The sequence below is a fragment of the Coptis chinensis genome, chromosome 9 (assembly GCF_015680905.1).
Source record: "Coptis chinensis isolate HL-2020 chromosome 9, ASM1568090v1, whole genome shotgun sequence".
Classification (NCBI taxonomy): domain Eukaryota; kingdom Viridiplantae; phylum Streptophyta; class Magnoliopsida; order Ranunculales; family Ranunculaceae; genus Coptis; species Coptis chinensis.
In genome coordinates, this window is record NC_141464.1 from 51,536,216 (window position 1) to 51,559,236 (window position 23,021).

Below are 23,021 nucleotides of genomic sequence, written 5' to 3' on the forward strand. Positions count from 1 at the left end.
CAAATAATCTTATCAACCTATAAGAACCTGTTGATAGTGGTTCCTAAGATCATGTTCTTTAGAGGCCCTTGAGGAAGGTTTAAAACAATATCATTCCAAGATTCTGTTGTTAGAAGAGAACTAACTTTTGCATCCAAAGGAACTATCATGCTCGTTTATTACACAAGGCTTTAAATTAAGTTAAGTTTGGCTCATTTGTTAAATGAACAAGCTGCCTCCGCTCAAATTTCCCTGAGCATTAGAGCATCTTCAATGCTACTCTATAGTCCTACGTGTTGAGTGTGCAACTCAAATTTTCCACACCAATTAATACTCTATATCAAGTAAACAACTCACCACACTCCATTTTGGGGGTCAAATAAAGAGTTTGATTTGTTTTATCAAGTGACACTCCATACTAGTTGCCCATGCTGCCCAAGCTGTCCCAACGCACATGTGCAAACAACCAATTTTATTACTTTTGTATCACTACACTCCATTTTAGGGGTCAAATATGGAAGAAAGATGTGGGGTGTTCGTAGGTTGAGAGTGGTCAAAATATTTTAGTATAAGTCTCCAATGGGTCTATAAGATAAGTTTCATTATAAAAAACAATAATATAGAGTGTGTGGGTTAGTGTGGATAATTTTCAAGACTTCAACTAACATCATCTTTTAACTTGATGACATCACTTTGGACTCTAAATGAAGCGTATGCATTGAAGATGCTCTTATGGAATATTGATAACCGTAAAAACACAACTAGATTACTCAAATTTCATTCTTACGGTATCAATCATTTATTTCCTACTCTCACATATATATTCATGCAATATATAGAGTACGGAATCGTTCCACTCTTAAACTATCAAGACATAAATGGAATTCAACTAATCAAACACAAAGAACAATGGTGAGAGTAATGAGATGTGAAATTTCTATTCTAAATAACAACTATTCTAACAAACAATCATCCTCACATGACTTCTTTAACCTCCTTTAATGGAGGTTTTAGCCTAATATCATTATATTATCATTCCCAACACAAGAACAATAATAACACGTCATGATTTAATAACTAATTTAAACTTTATAAATCTAATTTTAACAATAGTCTAAGAATCAAAATGAAGATAACCTAATTTATGAATTTAAAACAACTAAAACTAAATAAGAATTTAATCAATAACTAAATTGAAATGAAAACTAATACTTTATTATAAAACTAATAGTGATTCTAAATAATAATATATTTTGTTCTAACACTAATTAATTGAAGGTAAAAACTAGATCTAAAACAAGCTATTCTAACTAATTAATGGAGTCTGACCTAATTTTCTAATCTAGATCTAGGTTATCTTAAGAGTTAAGTCTTCTCCATACAAATGGAAGAAACCAGATCCACTTTTTTGTGCATGGGATGAGGAGCCATGTTTTGGGCTGAAAATCGAGCCCAAAACCTAATTTCTTCAGTCTACAGAGGCCTTTCCAGCTGAATTTGATTTCTACAGACTTTTCGCCCACTTATACTCCTCTGATTAGTTCAAGGCTTAGATTATTGGAAATCTCTTTCCGAGCCGGTCGTTTTGACATAAGGTAGGCCCAATTCCGAGGTCTGAGTCCAAAGATACGTCCTTCGAAAGTTCACGACTTTTATCTTGCTTTTACCCGCGTTGACTTTTGACTTTTCAACTTTGGCCGAGCTTCAAAAAAGGTTTTTTCTCTTTAAATCTTGGCCTTTTATCATGTAAACTTCTTAAGAACCAACCCTTGCTTCTTTTATCTCAAAAAGGGCATTTTTTTCACATATTCGACTCCAATGCCTGAAATACACAAAAGTACGATAACAATACTAACTCTTACTTATTAATCACATAATTGGTCTAAAACAATATTATTAAAGGGGTTAAAACTACAGTTTTGGGCTCTTATCAAATATATAAGGTGACCATGATCATATGATGCTAATTTTACAACTGCGGTCGTTATTTTTGTTGATTAGCAAAATAAGAATCTTATCAAAGTGGTTAGGTTAATTCTTAGTGTCAAATACTCAAAGTAATGTTTAAATGATTTCCACTATCAACTCCTAATATTGTTGAGGGAGATGCAAATCATAGTACAAAATATCGAAATTTCAGCAAGGGATACGTAAATATCGTAATATGTTTAGAGATATATAAGACTGCAAATATTAGTGATATTTTGACGGTATTTACGATATTGATGATATTTAGTCATAATTTGTTTAGGTAAAAATTTTATTTAATATTTATTATTATATTTTAAATAAATATAAATGATATATCAAGAAATATCTACGATATTTATCAATATTTTGGATATATCCACAATATTTGCATAATAAACAATGTAAAATATCCCAAAATTATGAAGGGATATATCCACTATACACATCAAGAAATTGAGTATCGATAAATACCCATATCCCGACATTTTATAATATGATGGAAGCTGCTGTTAAAGAAAACGTTCTGATCATAGTACAAAATATCAATATATCGCGATTTGTATCAAGATCTCTACAAAAGATATGAATTTGATATTTTCTAATGGCAAAACTGCAAATATCCTCGATATTTTCTTAAATATCATGATATTTTAGCGATATTTTGATATATTGAAAATATCGTGATATGTTTATCTTCCCTTTCACTTTCTCTCTCATTTTAACTTTTCTTTATGATGACAATGGGTTATCTTCTTCATCAGACTCCAAGAGTCAAATTTTTTACTAATCTTTTACAACTTTTAGAGGAGAGAGAACAAAAAAGATGGATTGAAGTTTTTGTTTAGTGAATAAGGTAAATGATGTTGAACTCCCTCTTCTAATTAAACTTCTTTTTTCCTTTTATTTTTCAAATCAATCTTTTTATTGTTATTTAATTTTTTATTTTGATTTGTTTATTTATAGAAAATATAAATTTTGCTTCCCCAAAAATCCAATTATCAATTACGATTCATTCTTTTTAGTTTTTTCCTTTCTCCATTCAATTTCCTTTTATGAATAAATATAAAGAAAATTAAATAAGGAATCAAGAATATTTTGTTTCACCTTATAACATATCCAAATTAAGAAATATAAAATATAAATCATGGGTACCCATAAATCATTCCAAAGAAATTAAGAATCATTGGGTGTTGATCTGAAATTAAGAAATTAAGTTTCTATTAATGGGTTATATGTCGCCAATATATTAAGAAATATCGTGATACTAATGGGTTATATGCCTCTGCCTCCATGTATAATGTCGATAGAGAGCAATATTTCGATGATGTATATCGAGTTTTTGGTGGTCGATATATTCGCCTATGGCGATACTTTGGTATGGTTATGAATGATGAGAATCATTGACATGGACTTCCAATTTCAAACGAGCCCAAAAAGATAAGACTCGTTAATGCCCAACAAGGTTGTCTCACAAACAAACAAACAAAATAAAAACATAACACGACAAAAAAAGCCCCACGACCACACCAACAACAACAAGAGTCTTGAGTTTGGGTTTTGTTTTTGAGAATCTCACACTTGTTTTTATTTTATTTTATTTTTCTTTTCCTACATGATAATATTTTATATATAATTATTAATTAGTAATGTATCAACAATCATATTTACATCAATCTATGAACATATATCAATCATACACGTTAAAACATTTACCATTCATGTGATAATTTCAAGCTTTGATATAGAAATTAAAATAATAAAATATCTAACCCCAAAAATTTGATTTTTTTTATGTGCATACACATATATTTGTTTTCTTATATTAACTCGATCGTGTACACATGCAATTACATATATTTGTTATATTAATATATTTTACGTGCATACACATATATTTGAACACCGTGTATTAACTCGCATTTTAAATCGAACATGCGAGTACATGCGTCTCAATTACATCTCATCACTAATTTTTAACATGAACACTACATATTAGTTTATAATAAGTGTGTGTACCATAATATATCAAACATGTGTATCATATTTAAATATACACGTGCATAAGTTAATAAATATAAAATGTATTAGTTAATTCATAATATACACGTTAACATTATTATTAATATTTATGATACACTTGTTCAATGTATTATTATAAAATATACATTTAACAATACACATTCACTATTATGCTATATATATTTAATAGACTTTTACACGTAAAAAAACATATTTTATATTATAATGTATAAGTTTGATTATCATAAATGTAATATAATACTAAATTTCATATATGGAAATCATAATAATCGGTTCCGGTTTCGGTTCGGATACCCACGGTTACTATTCGGGTTTTTATCGGTTCGGTTCTTAATGACCCATTTTATATGGGTCTAACTTTTTAAGACCCAGAACTGGAACATTCTGTTTCGGTTCCGGATAATCAGGTACCCATTGGCACCCCTAGTTGATATATTCACCTATCGCGATACTTTGTTAGTTTTTTTTTTTTTTTTTTTTAATCATATCACATCACTTTCATTAGCATATAGCGAAAAGTTGATACAATTCAGACTGGACCTGCTTAAAATTGGACTTAACAGACATAGGCACCTGCCCATTACAAGCTAACTGAATACTAGACTTGGCTGCATCAGCCAAAAGGTGGGCATGGTGAAGCAGCCTTCTATGACAAAAAACACATTTACAAAAACTGAAAGTTGCCTTTAGAGCCACAGTTTCTAGCAAAAGACTCAATAAACTCCAAGAGATATCAGAAGACACTCCATTAACCACATTATTGACAATAGCCTGGTTGTCAGAGCAAAGCACCACCTTGCATAGATTAAGCTGAGAGGCCTGAAGCAATCCAAGTCTTAGAGCCTGCAACTCTACATCCTCTGCTGAATCTGCTGCGACAGGGCTTGCTTCCTACAATGAGAATTTCACTATTCCAACTATTAATAGTGTAGCCGACACCTGCTTTTTTTCAAATATGATCAAAACCACCATCAGTAGCAAGCATGAAAAGAAGTGGAATGTGAAACTTAGGAATAAGATATCTTAGAATGATAGGAGGCTTAACAGGTAAAATAGACCTACATACAGGCCTGATTAAGAATGTGGTTAGGATTAAGATTCTTCTTATTCGAGACAAAAACCATGTTATTTCTATCTATCCATATAGTATAAGCTATGGTAACAAGAATCGTAAGATTCTCTATAGTACAAGCCTTAGATAAACTATGAGTTATAATACGGTTGAACACATCATATATAGTGAAGTTCCTAGGCCAATTACTGAAGTTAAGAGCCAGAGAAGAAGCAAACCAGATTCTTTTAAGGCATGAGCAACTAAAGGGAGCATGCTCAAGCGTTTCAGAATCAGATAAACACCTCGGGCAAACATCTGAGTCACAACTGTGCCTATCAAACAAGACTTTTTTTGTTGGCAAAATACCCCACACATTTTGTACATTTGTACATGACTCAAAATCGTTATGAGTCATTTGTACATTTGAGTCACTACAAGATAGAAGAGGATTTACTAAAATTCACAGATTGCCCGGAAAGATCACAATACATGCATATTAAGGCACTTAAGAACATTATGAGTTTCAACTAGGTTAGCCCTCATGAAAATAAAGCAATCGTTAGCAAACATTAAATGAGTGATAGGTATAGCAGAGTGAGAAATCTTGATGCCATGAATCTGCTTAGTAACTAACAAATGCGAAATTTTGTCAAGACCTTAAATGGAGAATGGTGTGACCTCATTAACTTGTGTAGAAAAAAGACTCCCAAGGCAGAAGTTTATAAGGTCTATGCATGTGCAACTGTTGGCTATATATGGATGGAGAAAAATGGTAGAAGATTTCAAAACAAATCAAAATCTTGGGATCAACTAGCTTACTCTATTATTAAGGACACGAAGATCTATTTGGGCATTAAAATAGTCTCGATACCTGATGTTGGAGATATAAAAGCCCTTTTGATTAGACTTGACATAGATGTTCAATACAAGAACAAGACTCCCCGCCCCTCTACTGCAAATGGAAGTTACCCCCCACTGGATACATCAAGTTAAATACCGACGGTTCCATGACTGATCAATATGTTGGCTATGGTGGTATAACAGTAGACCATAATGGAATTGTGATATTCACATTCACTGGAGGTGGAAACAAAATATCGGTATTATACCAAGAGCTCAAGGTAATCGCAGTCGGTCTACAACTATGTCAACAACACGGCTTTAACAAGATTTCGGTGTGTTCATATTCACAAGGGTCTATCCATATCTTAACAGGTCAGGAGAATGCCCCATGGTACTGTAGCAACTTTCAGGCAGCCATTAAACACACATCAGATCAGTTGCAGGAGGCAACTTACACACATGTGTATCGAGAAGTGAACAAGAGTGATGATCATTTAGCGAGGCTTTCTTTACATGTTGATGAGAGTTTTATCTGTAATGGTCCTCCTCTCACTAGTGTGTTAACTGAGATAAACACAAATGATGTATGAAGATAAGTTTATGTAAGATTATAATCTTCTAATACAGGGTCTGCCTAACCCTATTAATTATTTTTTTAAAAACAAATGCGAAATATGCCTAGAAAAGAATTCAGTGCAAATGTTGAATATAAAAGGGGATAAGGGGTCATATGTAAGACAGATTTTAATCCAGTTAATCCATTTAAAACAAAAACGAATTGTTTTAAAATTTGAAAAAAGAAAACCCATTCAACTTAGATCAAAAGGTTTGTTAGTTTGTTCTACTTATGAGAATCATTCACATTGACTTCCAATTTCAAACGAGTCCAAAAAGATAAAGACTCGTTAAGGCCCAACAACGTTGTCACAAACAAACAAAAAAAAAACCATAACACGGACAAAACATTCCCACGACCCCACCACCAACAACAATAGTCTGGAGTTTGGGTTTTGTTTTTGAGAATCTCACACAGACTAATCCATTTCAGGTAAAACTTGTTTAATAACACTTTAACCATTTCGGTTCTTCTTAGACTCTTATAAATATATATTCCTGTTATTGTATGTACTTACAAATTTTATTGATTTTTCAGCGCCAGTATCGCCTGTGACGCTAAATTAATGGAAAAAAGCGTTGGAGTTACTGGGTGGAATTTCCCTGACGAAATTAGCATTAGCATACTCTCTTGGCTACACATCAGGTATCTAATGCGATGCAGGTGCGTTTCCAGAAATTGGCGCCTGTTAATATCAGATCCTATTTTCGTCGATATGCACCTTAATAACCAACGCCTACTTCAACTTAACGACATGGTAGACACTGATCTTGTCGTCATTGTTAGGGAAACTTTTTTACCAGTCAATTTCTATATGCTAGAGAATGTTGGTTGCACCAATGAGTCAGTAAAACCATTTCCAGTGCCTCCCTCACATTTGACTAAATGTAAAGTGGTGAATTCTTGTAATGGATTGCTTTGTCTACGCGGTATAACTATGCTTAACCAACTTATTTACATTTGGAATCCTTTCACTGGGGAGATTTTGGATATTCCATTGTCTCCTGATTTAATGGAAGTTCGAATTTTTTGTTTTGGCTATGATTCTACGAGTAATGTGTACAAGGTGGTAGTGATTTCTTATCCAGGCATACCCCTCCTTGATGATGATACTGAATTTTTAGTAGTAGCTGAGGTGTGGACGCTTGGTTCGGGTTCTTGGAGAAAAATTGAAAAGGTCCCATTTCTACCAGTCAATCAACAGTTTTCTATGGAAGGAAGTCTGTATTGGAAGTCATATGAGAGTTATGAGTCAGATGTGGTGGGGATTGGTTCTTTTCATGTTAGGACTGAGGAGTTTCAATTTGTTTCACTTCCTCCTAGTTTCAATTCCGTGTTGAATACTGGATATGTAGATATTGGTGCACTGGGAGGTTGTATTGCTTTGGTGGACTATTATGCTTCACCTGGACATGCTGAAATATGGATTATGAAGCATTTAGGAGTGCAGGAGTCTTGGACTAAACAATATGTGCTATTGATGGAAGACTTTAAATATATTAATCTGTTGTGCCTTTTGAAGAGCGGGGAAATTTTATTTCTGTACAATGGCGCTAAGCTGGTTTCTTATGACCCGAGAAATGGACAGATTAGGGAAGTTGGTGTCAGCAGCGTCTCACATAATGCAGATTATCTCATTGAGAGATTTGTTTTTGTTGGAACCCTTGTTTCACCTATGATAGGAGGTGGAGTTGAATAGAGAGGTAAGGAATATTTCCATTTGCTTATGTATATGCATTTATCTGTTTCATTTTTCTTTATTTGTGACTATTATTTTGACTACCGATTTCGTAATGTTAGGTCAATACTTATTTGTTAATTGTTTGATGGGTTTCTGTTACCGATCAAATAAAATGTAGATAGCAGTTTCGCTTATGAGTCTATTTTTTTTAGGGTTTTTTACATTTTGGTCATAGTAATAATAGTGATATTAAGGTTTGGTACACAATTAATCGTTTATTGCACTTTGGTCAAAAATTTATGTTACCTCGTCAAAAATTTCATAATGCCACATTTACCCTTAAAATCATCAGCCATAACTTAACTGGTATTTTGCAGTTTGGTCCTAGTGTTAATAATGATATTAGGGTTTGGTCCACAATTAATCGTTTATTGCACTTTGGCCTCGTCAGCCCATCTAAAATTTCATAATACCATATTTACCCTCAAAATCATTGGCCATCATTTAGTCATCTGCTTTAAATTAACCACTCGTTTTACACCATGTGTATCTTAACTAACCGAGTCCCAAACTTACATTTTATCTTCTTCCTATCTTACCATCACCACCACATTCTCCTCCACCACTCAATTATCACCTCATTCATCACCATTCAACAATCACCCTAATCTCTCTCAACTTTATACAAAAATCAAAATCATTTGTCCTATGGAACTTAAAACAATAGAGGACTACAAAAAATTCAATTTAAACTCCCTAATAAATGAGACAAAAATCTTAACAACTCTTATCTTAACCCGAAATCTAAAAAAAAAAATGAAGTGTAAAAGACCAACAACAAACTTGAATGTTTAAAGATCGCCAACAAACTTGGAAATAGTCTTAAAGTGAAAATGTGAGAAATGGGTTTTTGATTGGTAGTTGATTGTGTTAATGGTAGACATTACTTTTGGATGGTGGTGGTGGTGGTGGTGATGTTTAAGAAAAAAAATATTAACTGGCTCAGCTCCACCGTTGGATTGAATGAATGAGATGATGTTATGTGTAGTTTTTAGTAATGGGTTTTGGAGTGCGTTGGAGGAGTTGGGTGAGAAGGTGCGTCTCGTCGGCTTCCTTTTCTATTCTCATTAATGGGTACCCGACTGGTTTTTTCAGGAGATCCATTATCTCCTCTCCTGTTCCTTCTGATTGTGGAAGTTTTTGGTAGGATGATTGACAAAGCGAATCAATTGGGGGCTATTGAGGGTTTTAGAGTGGGTCAAGGGCAGGTTTTAGTGTCTCATCTCCAGTTTGTGGATGATACAATGGTTTTTCTGGGGCACAATTTGGATCAGCTTAGATTTCTTAGGGGTCTCTTGTATTGTTTTGAAGCTGTGTTGGGTCTTAAGGTTAACATGGATAAGAGTACAATTTATGGCGTTGGTCGGAGGGACAATCTGAATCATCTTGCTTCCTCTGTAGATTGTGTGGTGGGCACCTTGCCTATGAGGTACTTGGGTCTTCCTTTGGGAGCGGAGTATAGGTCTAAAGCTATTTGGGATAATGTGATTGAGAGATTTAGTAATAAACTAGCGGGGTGGACGGGGCGCTTCTTGTCTTATGGTGATAGGATCATTCTGATCAAGAGCACGTTGTCTAGTCTTCCTGTTTATTATATGTCTCTCTTTCACCTGCCTCTCAGTATATCACATAGAATAGAGGCGATCATTAGAGATTTTCTATGGGATGATACTGAAGAGAGGCATAGATATCATCTTGTGGCTTGGAATTTAGTGTGCCAATCTAAAAGAAATGGTGGCCTAGGTATTAGGAGCTTACATGAGTTTAACGTGGCGCTGCTAGGTAAGTGGTTGTGGAGATTCGGGGAAGAGAGGGATAGCCTTTGGAGAAAGGTTATTGTATCGAGGTTTGGGGAGAGCCATCTTGGGTGGCTTAGTGGCCCAGTTACAAGTCCTTATGGGTGTGGGGTTTGGAAAGGCATTTTAAAAGTTTGGGATGAGTTTCATAAGAACATTAGATATGTCTTAGGTAACGGTGAGAGTTTCACGTTTTGGGAGGATGTTTGGATCAGTGATAGGCCCTTATTTAGGATTTTCCCGAAATTATATGCCTTGTCTGTTTTGAAAAATCAGCCAGTTCGCTCGTTCATGAGGATTGATAATGGTAATACGGCTTGGAACATGGGAATTGACACAGCTCTCTTTGATAGGGATATAGTGAGTGTGGTAGCTCTTGCAGACATGCTGGAGTCCATCCCACCTGTGAGACCGGACAAAGATAAACGTCTTTGGTCAATCAATAAAAAGGGGAAATTTTCCATCAGATCTTGGTATTATGCCTTGAGTTCTCATAACAGACCTCAAGCTCTCAGACACACCCTGTTTCCTAGTCGTGTTATTTGGGGGTCCAAAGTTCCTTTAAAGGTCACTTTCTTTGTATGGTGTGCAACCTTGGGTAAAATCTTAACAGTTAACAATCTTAGAAAGAGACATTTCAAGGGAGCCTTAGTCAGCTTCTGTCTTTTGTGTTTGAAAGATGGTGAGTCAGTGAATCATATCCTCCTTCGGTGTCATTTTTTTTGGCAAGTTTGGTGTTTTCTCATTCAGGGGTCTGGTAGTTCATGGGTCAGTCCAGGTTCGGTGAAAGGTGTGTTAGCCTCATGGTCTTCAGATTTGCAATCTCAAAGGGGAAGACGTATATGGAAAATGATTTCTTTTGCGGTTTTGTGGGGTCTATAGATGGAACGGAATAGAAGAACTTTTGAGGGTGTTGTGACTTCTTTGGAGGAAGTAATCATGTCAATAAAAGGTCTCTTATTCTTCTGGGCCAAAGCTCATGAGGAAACTAGTAACATTCCTTTTGAGCACTTTGTGTGTAGATGGGAAGATATTTTGACTTGAGAACGGTGTTTTCTGTTTCTTGTGTACATTTGTTGTTGTTCTTTCATTCAGTTGGTTATTGATGTAAGAATACATCATCCTACTAGTCCTATGTTTTTATATTTTTATATCAATGAAATATCTATTTACCAAAAAAAAAAAAAAAATATATATATATATATATATATATATATATATATATATATATTTGCAGTTTGGTCCTCAAGTAGGTCACGTGTACAATACGTGCAAGGCATTTTAGAAAAATATGAACGGAATAGACGTGGGCCATTCGATCAACTCACTTTAACGACAATGTTGGACCAAAGTGTAATAAACAATCAATTGTGGGCCAAACCCTAATATTACTATTATCACTAGGACCAAAATGCAAAAAACCCTTTTTTTTATTGTTTGCTTTTTTGTGTACTGAATAAATTGGTTCTGTTGGATGTTTTTCTGTAGTGGACAATCACTAGAGAGGTTTAGTTGCTTTCCGTAGGTTTGTTTAACATCTGTAGTCGTTTTATGCAATGCTCATGGTGCGGTTATTGCGATACGTTTCTTCTCTTTGTCATTTCTTAGGGGACTCGTTCCTAGCTTTATCTTCTCAAAAATTTAGCGACCATGAAATAATGTTTAAGCAATCTTCCATTTGCAATACTTGGTTGATTTACGAATTAAGAGTTAATGTGTTGGTCTTTATCATAAATATATATCATCTGTTAGTTTTCAAGAAGTGAGTATTAGCTATCGTTCCAAGCCTCCTGAAAATCTGAGTCTTGTGCTTTGGAAAAGGCCAACGAGGGTATATGTGCCTATGATTAAATAATTCTAGTCAGGTTGGTAGTGGTGATTTGTGAAAAAATTATGCAATAGGATTCGTGCATATTCCTTACCATAGTACAAAATATCAGGATATGGGTATTTATCGATATTCAATTTCTAGATATGTATCGTGGATATATCCCCCTCTTTGAGGATATTTGACATTGTTTCACATGCAAATATTTTGGATATATCCAAAATATCGACAAATATCATAGATATTGTGGATATTTCTTGATATATCATGATACATTATTTATATTTATTTGAAATATAATGGTAAATATTAAATAAAATTGTTATATACACAAAATATCGTAAATATCGCCAATATTTACAGTCGTATATATCTCCGAACATATCGTGATATTTATATATCTTTCTCTGAAATCTGGATAAATATCCCCAAATATCGCGATATATCAGAATATTTTGTACTATGTTCCTTACTACTGTTGATTACAGTATTAATAGGATTATATCATTGACCTTTTGACACTTCTATGAGGACTTAAAGTTGTGGTCAAAGGCATTGTTTTTGTTTTTGTGTTTTGTTGGTTTCCCGAGCTAGTAAAATGTTGGATGTTTTTTCCATGATTCTAAGTGGAGCTTTGAAAGAAATAACAAACTCCGGTTTGTTTTTACATCCTATATCAAAGATCTTCCTTCAAATAGGAATGATTGCTGATTCTTACCTTGCTTAAGAGCGGTGGAAAATGTGTCAAACATAATGACATGTCTTAGACTGTGTTTGGATCATGGAACTTAATTTCCTGCAAACAAGAGATTCGTGCGATAGAATCATTTATGCTTGTAGGGGAAAAGGCCTGAGAGTTGGCTCCTATTTCCACAGGAAACAGAATTCCCCTCTTTGCAGAAAGGATTTGTTTTTGTTCTTTTATATTACTACAGTGTGTTTAGAAAGTGGAATTGAAAATTAGTTTGGAAAATAATGGAATTGGAATCCAGTAGAATGGAATTCATTGGAGTGGATTTTGGTTTCAACTTAAAACGTGTTTGTTTGGCAAATTTTATTTCACCGTATCCAGCTCCAAGTTAAAGTATGTTACTTTGGTTTTCATATTTAATCGTCCTGCATATTCAAAATTTTGATTTCTTTCTTTTCTTTTGTTACTGTCACTTGAACAGGGGTCACCTCATGAATGCGAATAAGGAAATGGCTTCTCTTTAGAATTCAATTGTTTCTTATTCCAAGCCTTCCAAACAGTCCATTTTAGTGTGGTCCACCACAGATTCAGCCAAATTCTTATTCTTAAGTCGGGTTCTCGTTCCCTCTCTTTTTTCCTCCAACAAGAATGCGCTAACTCCCATGCCTGCGTTGTCTTAAATCTGTCTCGTTTATACAAATCTGTGTTCCATGATCAAGGGCAGCCTTAGTTCAAGACTGGCTGAGAAGTGTAAAAGAATTAGGTGTTGGACAAAGTTGGTCTAGGTTATAATCGGAGCGTATGCTGATTTTATATCTATATCTTCTTGTCAATGTTCTTTTATTTCATAATTGGTGTGTAAGTTGCATGCATGTTGCATACTAGTGTTGCACTTGTCTTACATTTTTGGGAATATTGTACTGAGCTCTCATGAAACCAGATCTTAGGAATATATAGATAAAGTTCTGGGTATGCTTGTTTCGGGCCTTCAACTCTGTTGCCTTTCCTTCCTAGAAGTTGTATCCTAACTATATGAAGTTAAAATGTCTTTCCCAAGAGGCAAAAACTGATTATGTCCCCAGCATCCAGGATGATCCTAGATACCCTTTTACTGCGCCATCTGTACTCATCTCATACCGTGTGGGTGGTGGGCTCCAATGCTCCATTTTACGTTTTTTTTTTAGTTACACTGAAGGTGGTGTATTGCGCAATTGTGAAGTAATTAATAGGTTTTCTGTTGATGCTTCTCTTGTCATGCCACAGATATGGACTGAACAGTTTTCTGCAACATGTTTATTGTCGTTAGTTTGGTTTAGTATGTATGACTGTATGAGATGCTTTGAATTCTTTTTCTTTGGTTTATCTTTTTGTACCGCAGGTTGTAAATTCATACTTTTTGTTGTTTTTAATTTCTTTTTTCCTTTTGGTTTTCATCTGTGTATTTTTATTTTATTTTTGTATAATGTCTCTACAGCCATGGAACGATCACATGATGTTACTTTGAGCTTTTTCTTACTGAAATTCTTCTTACTGTGAAATTTAACTGTGCAGGGGTTTCCCTTTTACGAGCATATGTAGTGCCAATCCTCCTCTTATATCATTTGTCGTAAGGAGCATAGTTCGTTGCGACAGATCTGTTGGATGACCTATGTTTGACGCCGTACATTGATGTGTGTCGTATTTAAAAAGTGTGGTTTAAGTGTGTAATATGTGTTAAAATAGTACACATTCTGCCAACCTGTTTGCCAAAGCTTTTGGCTAATCGTTGCAAATTTTCTGCTTATGGTGCTTTTTATTCGCTGTTGTTACTGCTTCCGTTGAGGTGGTCAGCCAGTTTGCCAAAGCTCTATTATATATCCTGTAGAAATGATCAGACAAAATAGCATTTTAAGTAACTGGCTGGGGACTTGCACGGTAGAGGTGGAAAAACGAATAGCATTAAGGAAGCAACTATAGTTTGTGTGGAAATACCAAAAGTATTTATGTATCTTTCCATGCAGATGAGTCCCAGGACGTGATTCTAGTACAGATACTAACACAGATGAAATCTAAAACGCAATTGATACATAAACACCAGCTCAAATTGTTCCCTGTATAATTTCTCTATTTAGGCCTTTCGGAAAGGAGAAGTGGTGCGTGAATGATACGGATTTAGAACTTTAGGAATTCAATTGAAGATGGGGTTTTTTAATTTTCTCAGTGTGTCAGGGGAGTGGGCAACAGGGCATAACACCTCTTTTCCTAGGCTGTATGGGACATGAACCGATGACCCTGACCATAGATGTCTCTTACAATTTACAAAGAGTGCAAAATGTAGCCAACCAGGACGTTTTGTTTGTAGCTGAAATGGTTGTGCTAGTAAGTCGTTAAAGAACGGAAATGGGAACAGTGGAATTTTATGGTTGGCCTACTTATTTGTAGTGACTATAAGATAGCAGAAAACCATGTCAAAGTAGCTGCAATGGAGCCCAATGAATATCCAATTTCTTTGGATCATGTGCTGAAAATCTGGACAAAAAAATGTCTACAAATGACGTTTGGTTTCTGGGGCAATAAGCATTAAGGCTCAGCAAGGTGTTAGTCCATGGCTGTCACACAGTCACGAAAGCTATTGAACAAAAACATATGGACAAAATTCCCACCAACGATAACAAAAACCTGTTCGAGCCTTAAAGGTGAAATAGGATTCTGCAGTTTGTGTTTTCAGTTCACCCTCTCAAATTTGTTTTGAGAATTTGGCAGAGGCTAATGATTTTCACGTAATTCTTCTACTCCTTTCTGTAAATATTTTCAGTTTGTAGGAGAAAATGTAGGAATTGAAGTTCACTTTTTAATTAAGTTCAATTTTGGGTTTGTTCATTGTGGTTGGGTTGGTGGTGGTTTTATATATGATCTTGAATCATATTTATTGGTCATTACTAAGCTAATATAATGTATAGATTTTGTGTCATAATTCATATGTATCACAAATTGTTTCCATATAATGTATGGACTTTTTGTGTTCCACTGATCTTCTCATATTGTTTGTGCAGATCAATTTTTTTTCTTGGGTAATGAAAAGATCGATTACGTTTATTTTTGTTTCTTTTCTTCAGTGAAGATCAATGACAACTATTTTCAATGCTTCATTTCAGAGCCGATAACACCCCTTGACGCTAAGAGCTCTCTCGATTTATTAATGGAAAAATCTGTTGGAGTGGAGACAATGCAGAGAGTAACACGTTATGAAGAAAGCCAAAGAAAACGTACTCAAGAAATTACTGGGTGGAATTTCCCCGAAGAAATTACCAGCAACATACTTTCCAAGCTACACATCAGGTTTCTAATGCAATGCAGGTGTGTCTCCAGAAGCTGGCGCACTTTAATTTCCGATCCAATTTTTATCCATATGCACCTCACTCACAGACGTACACTTCACCTTAACAACATTGAAGACAATGATCTTGTCATCTTCGTTAGGGATGGTTATTTACCGAGGAACATCTATATGGTAGAACATGTTGATTGCAGCAAGGAATCAGTAAAATCGTTACCAGTACTTCCCTCACATTTGAGTAAATATCAAGTGGTGGATTCTTGTAATGGTTTGCTTTGTTTACGCAATCTTACTTTGCTTAACAGACTTATTCACATTTGGAATCCTTTCACTGGGGAAATTTTGGATATTCCATTGTCTCCTAATTTAATGACGTCTCGGATTATAGCACATTTTGGTTTTGGCTACGATTCTACGCATAATGAGTACAAGGTGTTAGCGATTTCTAATCTAGACCTTCTTGATGAAGACAATGATAATACATTATTAGTAGTAGCTGAGGTGTGGACACTTGGTTCGGGTTCATGGAGAAGTATCGGAAAGGTCCCATTTCTACCAGTTGATCAACATTTTTCCACTGAAGGGAGCCTGCATTGGATGTCATATGAGAGCTATGAGTCAGATGCAGTGGGGATTGGTTCTTTTGATATTAGGAATGAGGAATTTCAATTTGTTTCGTTACCTCTGCATATGGATTCCGCGTTGAATCATGGATTTGTAGACACTGGTCCACTGGGAGGTTGTATTTCTGTGGTTGACTATTATTCTTCACCTGGACGTGCTGAGATATGGCTAATGAAGCATTTAGGAAGGCAGGAGTCTTGGACTAAACAATTTGTGATACCGATGACGGAAGACTTTCAATATATTAAGCTGTTATGCCTTTTGAAGGGCGGAGACATTCTATTTGTGTACAATGGCGCTAAGTTGGTTTCATGTGACCCTAGAAATGGCCAGATTAGGGAAGTTGGTCGCAGCTGCGATTCACAGGATGTGGAACTCTTCATTGATAGATTTGTTTTTGTTGGAACCCTCGTTTCACCTATTATGATAGGAGGTGGAGTTGAATAATAAGGTAGCGAGTGCATCCATCTGCGTATATATAAATTGTTCTATTGCCTTTTTCTATATCTATGGCGGTCGTTTTGACTACCGAATGTATATTGTTATTAGCTCAATACTTCTTTGTTAACCATTTGACTGGTTTCTGCCTCTGATAAAATAAAATGTAGATATCAGTCTTACTTAGGAGTGCATCTTTTTAGTGTGTGTTATTGTGTACAATGCTTTCTTTGGGATATTTTTTCTGTAGTGGGCAACTCGCTAAGGAGGTTTAATTGTTTCCGTGTGTTTTGTTCAGCGTCTGTAGTCGTTATTTGCAAACTCATGCTCTGCTTTTCACTAGGCCATTCTTCGCTTTGTCGTTTCTTTGAGACTTGTTCTTAGATTTATTAGGTGTAGTGTTTACAGACAGTAACAACAACATTCTTTCTAGCACATGAACTTGGAGTTGCGACAAATTATGAAGCAGAGTATTGGGCTATTCTACTTGCAGTGGAGAGTGCTGTGCAGAGAATTTGGAGATTGATTTGGATTGAAAGCGACTCGATAGCAGTGGTTCAAAGCCTAAATGGAGCATGGAGGCCGGATCAGAGCAATATGGATAAGAGCAACCTCTATGCTAAGCAGCTGGAGACTAACCCACACCTACCGTGAAGCCAACTTCTGCGCGGATGCTGCAGCAAGGAACGGCTCAACAATGGCAAATGGACGAGCTGTTCGGAGTGACACTAAACCCAGTTTTGTAACTAGAGTGCAGTGTCCTTTCAGATCATAATTTAGATTATGTTGAGTCAGATGCAATGTAAAATGTTCTCCCTCTGTAACACATTCTTTTACTTTTAACACAAATCCTTGAGTGCAAAAAAAAAAGTTCGTTTAAAACACGAAACATTCCCTTCCCAAACTAAGATTCACAAAACTATTCTTCACCTAGATATACTGAAACTTGGGTAATGAAGCAATTTGGAGAGAATCAGTGTTGGATTAAATAATTTGAACTGGCTGCCGCAGTGCCTGTCGAGATAGTGTATGTAAAGCTTTGTGCTTTTGAAAAGTGGAGAAGTTCTACTTCTGTATAATGGCACAAGTGGAAAGGTTAGGGAAATAAGACTCCACAGGATTTCAGAGACCATTTGTATAATTTCATTGGAAGCCTTGTTTCGCCTATAGTAGGCAGTAACGATTAAGGAGAGGTAATGCTTATGGATGTGTTTATTCATTTCCTTTTTGTGTGCTTTACAGTAGTTCCTTAATCTTGACAACTATGATTGCGTTAATGCGTTTCTTAATCTTATGTTATCTGATGGTGCCTTTGAATTGGTAAACAAAGGACTGAATATGCTAAGATCGAATAAATTGAGATGGAACGTAACCAAATTATCCTAACACCCTTCTTTGAGCTAATATGCATACATGTCCAATCAATGACACTACCTGGCCGGCAAAGCAACTGAACCATCCAACTTTGCGAAGCCTGCTTTGAAACACACACACACACTTAGTGATTGGTTTTCTAGATAGATTATGCTTCAGAAATATTAAGTTTTTAATGACTAGGAATCTTCAGTTTTATAGCAATTGTTCAGATGCAGTATCTATAAAGGGATCTAGGACCACAATCATATGGTTAGAATTTTACAAAAGAATTTCAAGCAACAAGATTTAGAAGGTGATGTTGAACTAAGTATATTCCTTTAAGATAACTATTAAAAGCACTCAACTCCCAAATTCCCATAATTATATTGCTACACTTTCTTCCAGCTTCCAGTGGCCACACCAATATCTCCTTAAATTTAAATTACTCAAATGAATCCAAATCGTAAACTCAGCAGAACGTACGATTTTAGTGCATAAGGTATCACTTGAGTTGACACTTTCAGCCGACGTCTCGTGTGCATGATTTGCACAGTACCTACCAAAAAGTGAAATAAATCAAGTGTTTGTTCTACTTAATTAACAGAGAGTAACTCTCAACGGGACGTATCAGTTTTTTTAATATGCTCTATCAGTTGTATGGTGCACTCGCGGGGGGAGGGGGGGCTACAAGTCTACAACTAACATACACTACATATATTTTTTTACGGATGAAGTTGTCTTTTTTCACATGAAGAAGCATTACCGTTGGATCTAATGAGGGATATCACTAATATTTTTGAAAATAGAGTATTCCTAATTTATCCCTAATTGCAACTAATAATGAGGGGTACCCTAACTAACCTTTATTATTATTTCCAAAGCTCGGCATTAATTATTGTTATTATGGTTCACCATCTCATGTATATATGTAGTAAAGCTATTCAGTCCTATCATTATGTTTCATGGCAATTAATGGCAGATACTAAAGAAAGAGACAATGACATGCTTGAAAATAAAAAGGGCAAATGTGTGGTTAGCTTACGTGATGTAGATGGAAGGCGCGAGCCCTATAACTACATGCATTATTCATGGAAGGACTGAACTAGAATGGATTTAGATGTAATTGAATTACATAAAAGTGAATCCTCAGTCACGAACTTGAAGGTTAAGCAGGTCGAGGAGTGGATTAACACTATTGATCTTGAAAGTATTTCTGTGCAGGACATGAGTGAACCAGATCACTCATTTGATAAGTTAAAGAAAGGTTCCTATAAATATATATGTCAAGAACTAGTACATCTACAGCAAAGTTGGATTCAAAGAGCACGCGTGCAATGGAAGCTGCTACAAATTTTGTTCCTAAATGGCCTACCAAAACAGCATCAGCACAGCTAGCAAACCGCGGTTTGGTTGTAATCCCACTTCTTGGTGCTTTCGTTAATCTAAAGACGCTTAACTTATCCGGAAATGCCATAGTGAGGATAACTTGTGGTGCTCTTCCTCGAGGTCTTCATGTGTTAAATTTGGCCAAAAATCGTATGTCTGCTATTGAAGGGCTTCGTGAGCTATCACATCTTCGTGTGCTGGACCTGAGCTACAACAGGATATCACAAATCGGTCGTGGAGTAGCTTCGAGTTCATCTCTAAAGGAACTATATCTTGCTGGTAATAGGATAAGTGGGGGAAGGGCTTCATCGACTTCGTAAACTCAACGTTCTGGACTTGCGATTCAACAAAATCTCAACGGAAAAATGTCTCGGCCAACTTGCACCAAACTACAAATCATTACAAGCCATTTACTTGGAAGGCAATCCAGCACAGAGGAACGTGGGAGATGAACAATTGCAAAAATATTTACGAAGCATTTTGCCTAGCCTTGTTTACTTCAGCAAGGAAACCATCACAGCAAACTGCTCGCACGAGAATGCCAGTAGCTCATCAGCTCAATCATTAACTATTTCCCGTCAGTTGGATCTTCGCCTGAGATCAGAACAAAAGCCCATCCAAAAGGAAATGCTTGCTGATGCTTCAACTGCCAATACATCATCTTTTTCAAGCCTGCAGCTGGACCACAGCATTCAATCAACTGTAAGCTCGCCTAAGCAGTCCAAGCAGGATCAGCGTAGATCTCACGGTAACTACAAAACATGGTTCACCTTGATATGTGTGTGAGTCTGTCAGATGTAACAAGATCAGCAACCCTGCATGTCTTCTTCAGGAGCACTACACTATGATATGGCATTTGCATGATATATAGTAGACTTGTTACAGTTCCTGGAAGTCTGGAACTCCGATACTGAAGTTAAAGACGTGCAGAATAGTAGCACAAAACCTATCGCAGTTACATATGTGATTGTTAATAAGTAAATAATTAGGAGCGATATACTTTGATTTAATTTGGATCTTGGAATACCGGTCTCAAGTCTTGACATGCAACTTTTGATTACCTAAATGAAACACCAGATCGAATAAATGGCGCGGGCATCACATGAAAATACTCGAAGTCCAATATATCAAGCTTTTTCATATGATCTAATGCAAGATCTCACAAGCACCTTAAAGCTGTTTTCAATTTTCATGGAACAAAGATGACATGCAGGAGTAGTACGTATGAGGTTCACGTACATAGTTACTCCATTTTTTATACTATCAGTGAAGAACAATAGTGGCTAAAATTGCGGGTACAATGTATCAAAATTACTATACATGATCGGGAGTGTGAAGGTGTGTTTTATTTGTCCTTTACAAATAAGGAGATGGAGGGGAAAGGATTTGGGAATTGGTTTAGACCGAGTTCGTTGTTGAGCGAACTGCCTACGTATCTTCTTTTAATTCTGGAGTAAGAGAAGAATCAGGTCTCACGTAGTTCATGTAGGTGGTATTTATAGACATAGGGAGGTGTAGATCCACGAGACCCGTGCACTGACATGTACATATGTAGGTTGGAGATTGAGAATGAGTGTTAGGCTGGTTTTGGTAGGAATTGAGTGATGATTGGGAGTGGGTGCAGTAGTTCATATATCACGGTGATTGGAAGTACAGGTATGGCTCTGGTGATGATTACATCTGGATAAGGGATGGTGTCATCATTCAAAGCGTTCTGCTTGAGGTCGTCTATTCGACTTGAGGTATTCTGGAGCGAGCTGAAGTGTACCACCTACATGAAGCGAGTTGCTTACAAATCGATCTTGGAGGTCGATGATATGAGTTCGTTACGATCTCTGCTTATGCTAATTAATGAGTGCTTAATATTCCTCAATGAGAATATTACTCCCTTACACAGCCCCCTCTCAGTAGATTGTGTTGTACATTGAAGCGATCTACTGAGAGAAAACGATGGTACGTGTTGAGCATGAGTGGAGGAGCGGGCTGGTGTGAACGGAACTGACTGTCGTACCGTAAGGGTCGATTCATGTTGTATGACGACTTGATGTGATGTGAAAGTTGGCACGTGGTTGGCACGTGACAGAATCATAGCAATTGGTGAGGAAACTTGTTGCCGCATTTTTTGAAATCTTGAAAAGACAGGTCCTAGAGACACGTGTGCGGGCTAGGGTGTAGGTTGTAATCATAACGCCTTGGGAACTGAATGGGCGGTTGCACAAAATCAAATTTGAGAGAACTGAAAAACTATTTTCTATTTTCTTCTTCAGCAAAATCGCAGGCTAGGGTTTCTCAGGTGAGTACTTTCGCTGCCGCTGCTTTTCCATTTTCAGCTTTCTTTCTGCTTGTGCAAGTGTTGTGTGTCTAATAGGTAGGTTGGTGTCAGGTTTTGTTGCTTAGGTTTGGGTATTTGATAAGAAGAAAACACAAAAATGTCTGACTCTGACGATACACGATCGGAAGAGGTTCAGGAAGTATCTTTAAGTTGTGGGGAATATGAAGAAGATAATGAAGAGTCGGTGGGTTTTGTAAGTCGTTCTGAGTATGATGAGGGTGTAGTTAGGGAAGATGAAGGTAGGACCCGATCTGGCTTTGTGGGTGTTGTAGCTAGCACTTTGGGTCGTGATGAGGGATCGTCCTCGAGTGGGTTGCCCCCTAGGATGGTGGATCGACTTGCAGCGAGCGCGTTCCCCGAATTGAGGGCAGCTTATGGGATAGAGGTGGACGACCTGGAGATATACGAGCTAGGGTCGAGCGAAAATGTGCAGAGTGAGGAATACAACCCGCCGAACGATGGGATAATAATCTGTGAGGGTCATCTGAGAGCGCATATGCTAATACCATTCTCGAAGTTGGTTTGTGACTTTTTAGCTCACTGTTGGAAATCCCCCTGTTAGTTTGTTGGTAACACTTGGTGGCTGTTCAAGGTGTTCGACCTACTGAATGCTAGTGGTGAATACCACATAGGGGTATCTGACATTACTGAGCACTTCGTTGTAAAGGGATCTCGTAATTTCAATTTTAGCTTACAAACTTTGACGAAGCGTTCCAGTGTGATGGATGGTGTAAGCAATGAGGCTTGGAAAAAGAGGTCGTTGTTGTTAGTTGGAAACTACTGTGCTAGAGGATGTATGTTGCAAACTAGGATTTGTAATATCTCCGGTGAGTGGGAGTGTCTTGCTCATGTTGTTTTGATGGTTGAGTTACTGTTATTTTAACTGACTCGTGTTTTTGTTCTGCTTGCAGAGTTCACTATAAGGACACGAACTAATCGGAAAGAGATAGAGAGGTTCGCAAGGTTGACTCGGGCCCAGAAACAAGCAAAATTGCTTGAAGTAGCTCATT

At 36.4% G+C, this 23,021-nt stretch overlaps 4 protein-coding genes across 11 annotated transcripts; all 4 read left to right on the plus strand.

Annotated features, from left to right (window-relative positions):
- Positions 1-6,051: 6,051 nt before the first annotated feature.
- Positions 6,052-6,477, plus strand: LOC147476563 (uncharacterized). Its single transcript, XM_086585766.1, has one exon. The coding sequence runs from the start codon at positions 6,052-6,054 to the stop codon at positions 6,475-6,477; it is 426 nt and encodes a 141-aa protein (XP_086441892.1).
- Positions 6,478-6,645: 168 nt separating this feature from the next.
- LOC147476564 (F-box protein At3g07870-like) lies at positions 6,646-17,758 on the plus strand. Of its 8 annotated transcripts, none has more exons than XM_086583062.1 (5): positions 6,650-6,935; positions 7,041-7,260; positions 14,111-15,234; positions 15,694-16,950; positions 17,431-17,758. In XM_086583062.1, the coding sequence occupies exons 3-4, from the start codon at positions 15,144-15,146 to the stop codon at positions 16,944-16,946; spliced, it is 1,344 nt and encodes a 447-aa protein (XP_086439188.1). In that variant the 5' UTR covers positions 6,650-6,935; positions 7,041-7,260; positions 14,111-15,143; the 3' UTR covers positions 16,947-16,950; positions 17,431-17,758. The 8 variants fall into 8 exon arrangements, 7 of the variants coding, with proteins under 7 accessions (XP_086439192.1, XP_086439191.1, XP_086439188.1 ...); XM_086583064.1 differs by lacking the exon at positions 17,431-17,758 and adding an exon at positions 7,592-8,206 and having other exon boundaries at positions 6,665-6,935; positions 7,041-7,148; positions 15,694-17,119; XM_086583063.1 differs by lacking the exon at positions 17,431-17,758 and adding an exon at positions 7,592-8,206 and having other exon boundaries at positions 6,666-6,935; positions 7,041-7,166; positions 15,694-17,119.
- Positions 7,714-8,202, plus strand: LOC147476565 (F-box protein At3g07870-like). Its single transcript, XM_086585767.1, has one exon. It carries the CDS (start codon positions 7,714-7,716, stop codon positions 8,200-8,202), a length of 489 nt encoding a protein of 162 aa, XP_086441893.1.
- Positions 17,759-19,341: 1,583 nt separating the features above from the next.
- On the plus strand, positions 19,342-20,676 carry LOC147476566 (Outer arm dynein light chain 1 protein). The gene is given in 3 exon segments (XM_086583544.1): positions 19,342-19,562; positions 19,565-19,974; positions 19,976-20,676. Coding segments are annotated over 3 exon segments (1,062 nt in total). The 5' UTR covers positions 19,342-19,400; the 3' UTR covers positions 20,466-20,676.
- Positions 20,677-23,021: the final 2,345 nt, after the last annotated feature.

What these genes read in the sequence shown, in the direction of transcription:
- LOC147476563 (XM_086585766.1), top strand. Translation starts at nt 6,052, where the DNA reads ATGACTGATCAATATGTTGGCTATGGTGGTATAACAGTAGACCATAAT.
- LOC147476565 (XM_086585767.1), top strand. Translation starts at nt 7,714, where the DNA reads ATGGAAGGAAGTCTGTATTGGAAGTCATATGAGAGTTATGAGTCAGAT.
- LOC147476564 (XM_086583066.1), top strand. Translation starts at nt 15,144, where the DNA reads ATGGCTGTCACACAGTCACGAAAGCTATTGAACAAAAACATATGGACA. An exon ending in AACCTGTTCGAGCCTTAAAG is followed by an intron (nt 15,235 to 15,693) that starts GTGAAATAGGAT and finishes GCTTCATTTCAG; the next exon opens with AGCCGATAACACCCCTTGAC.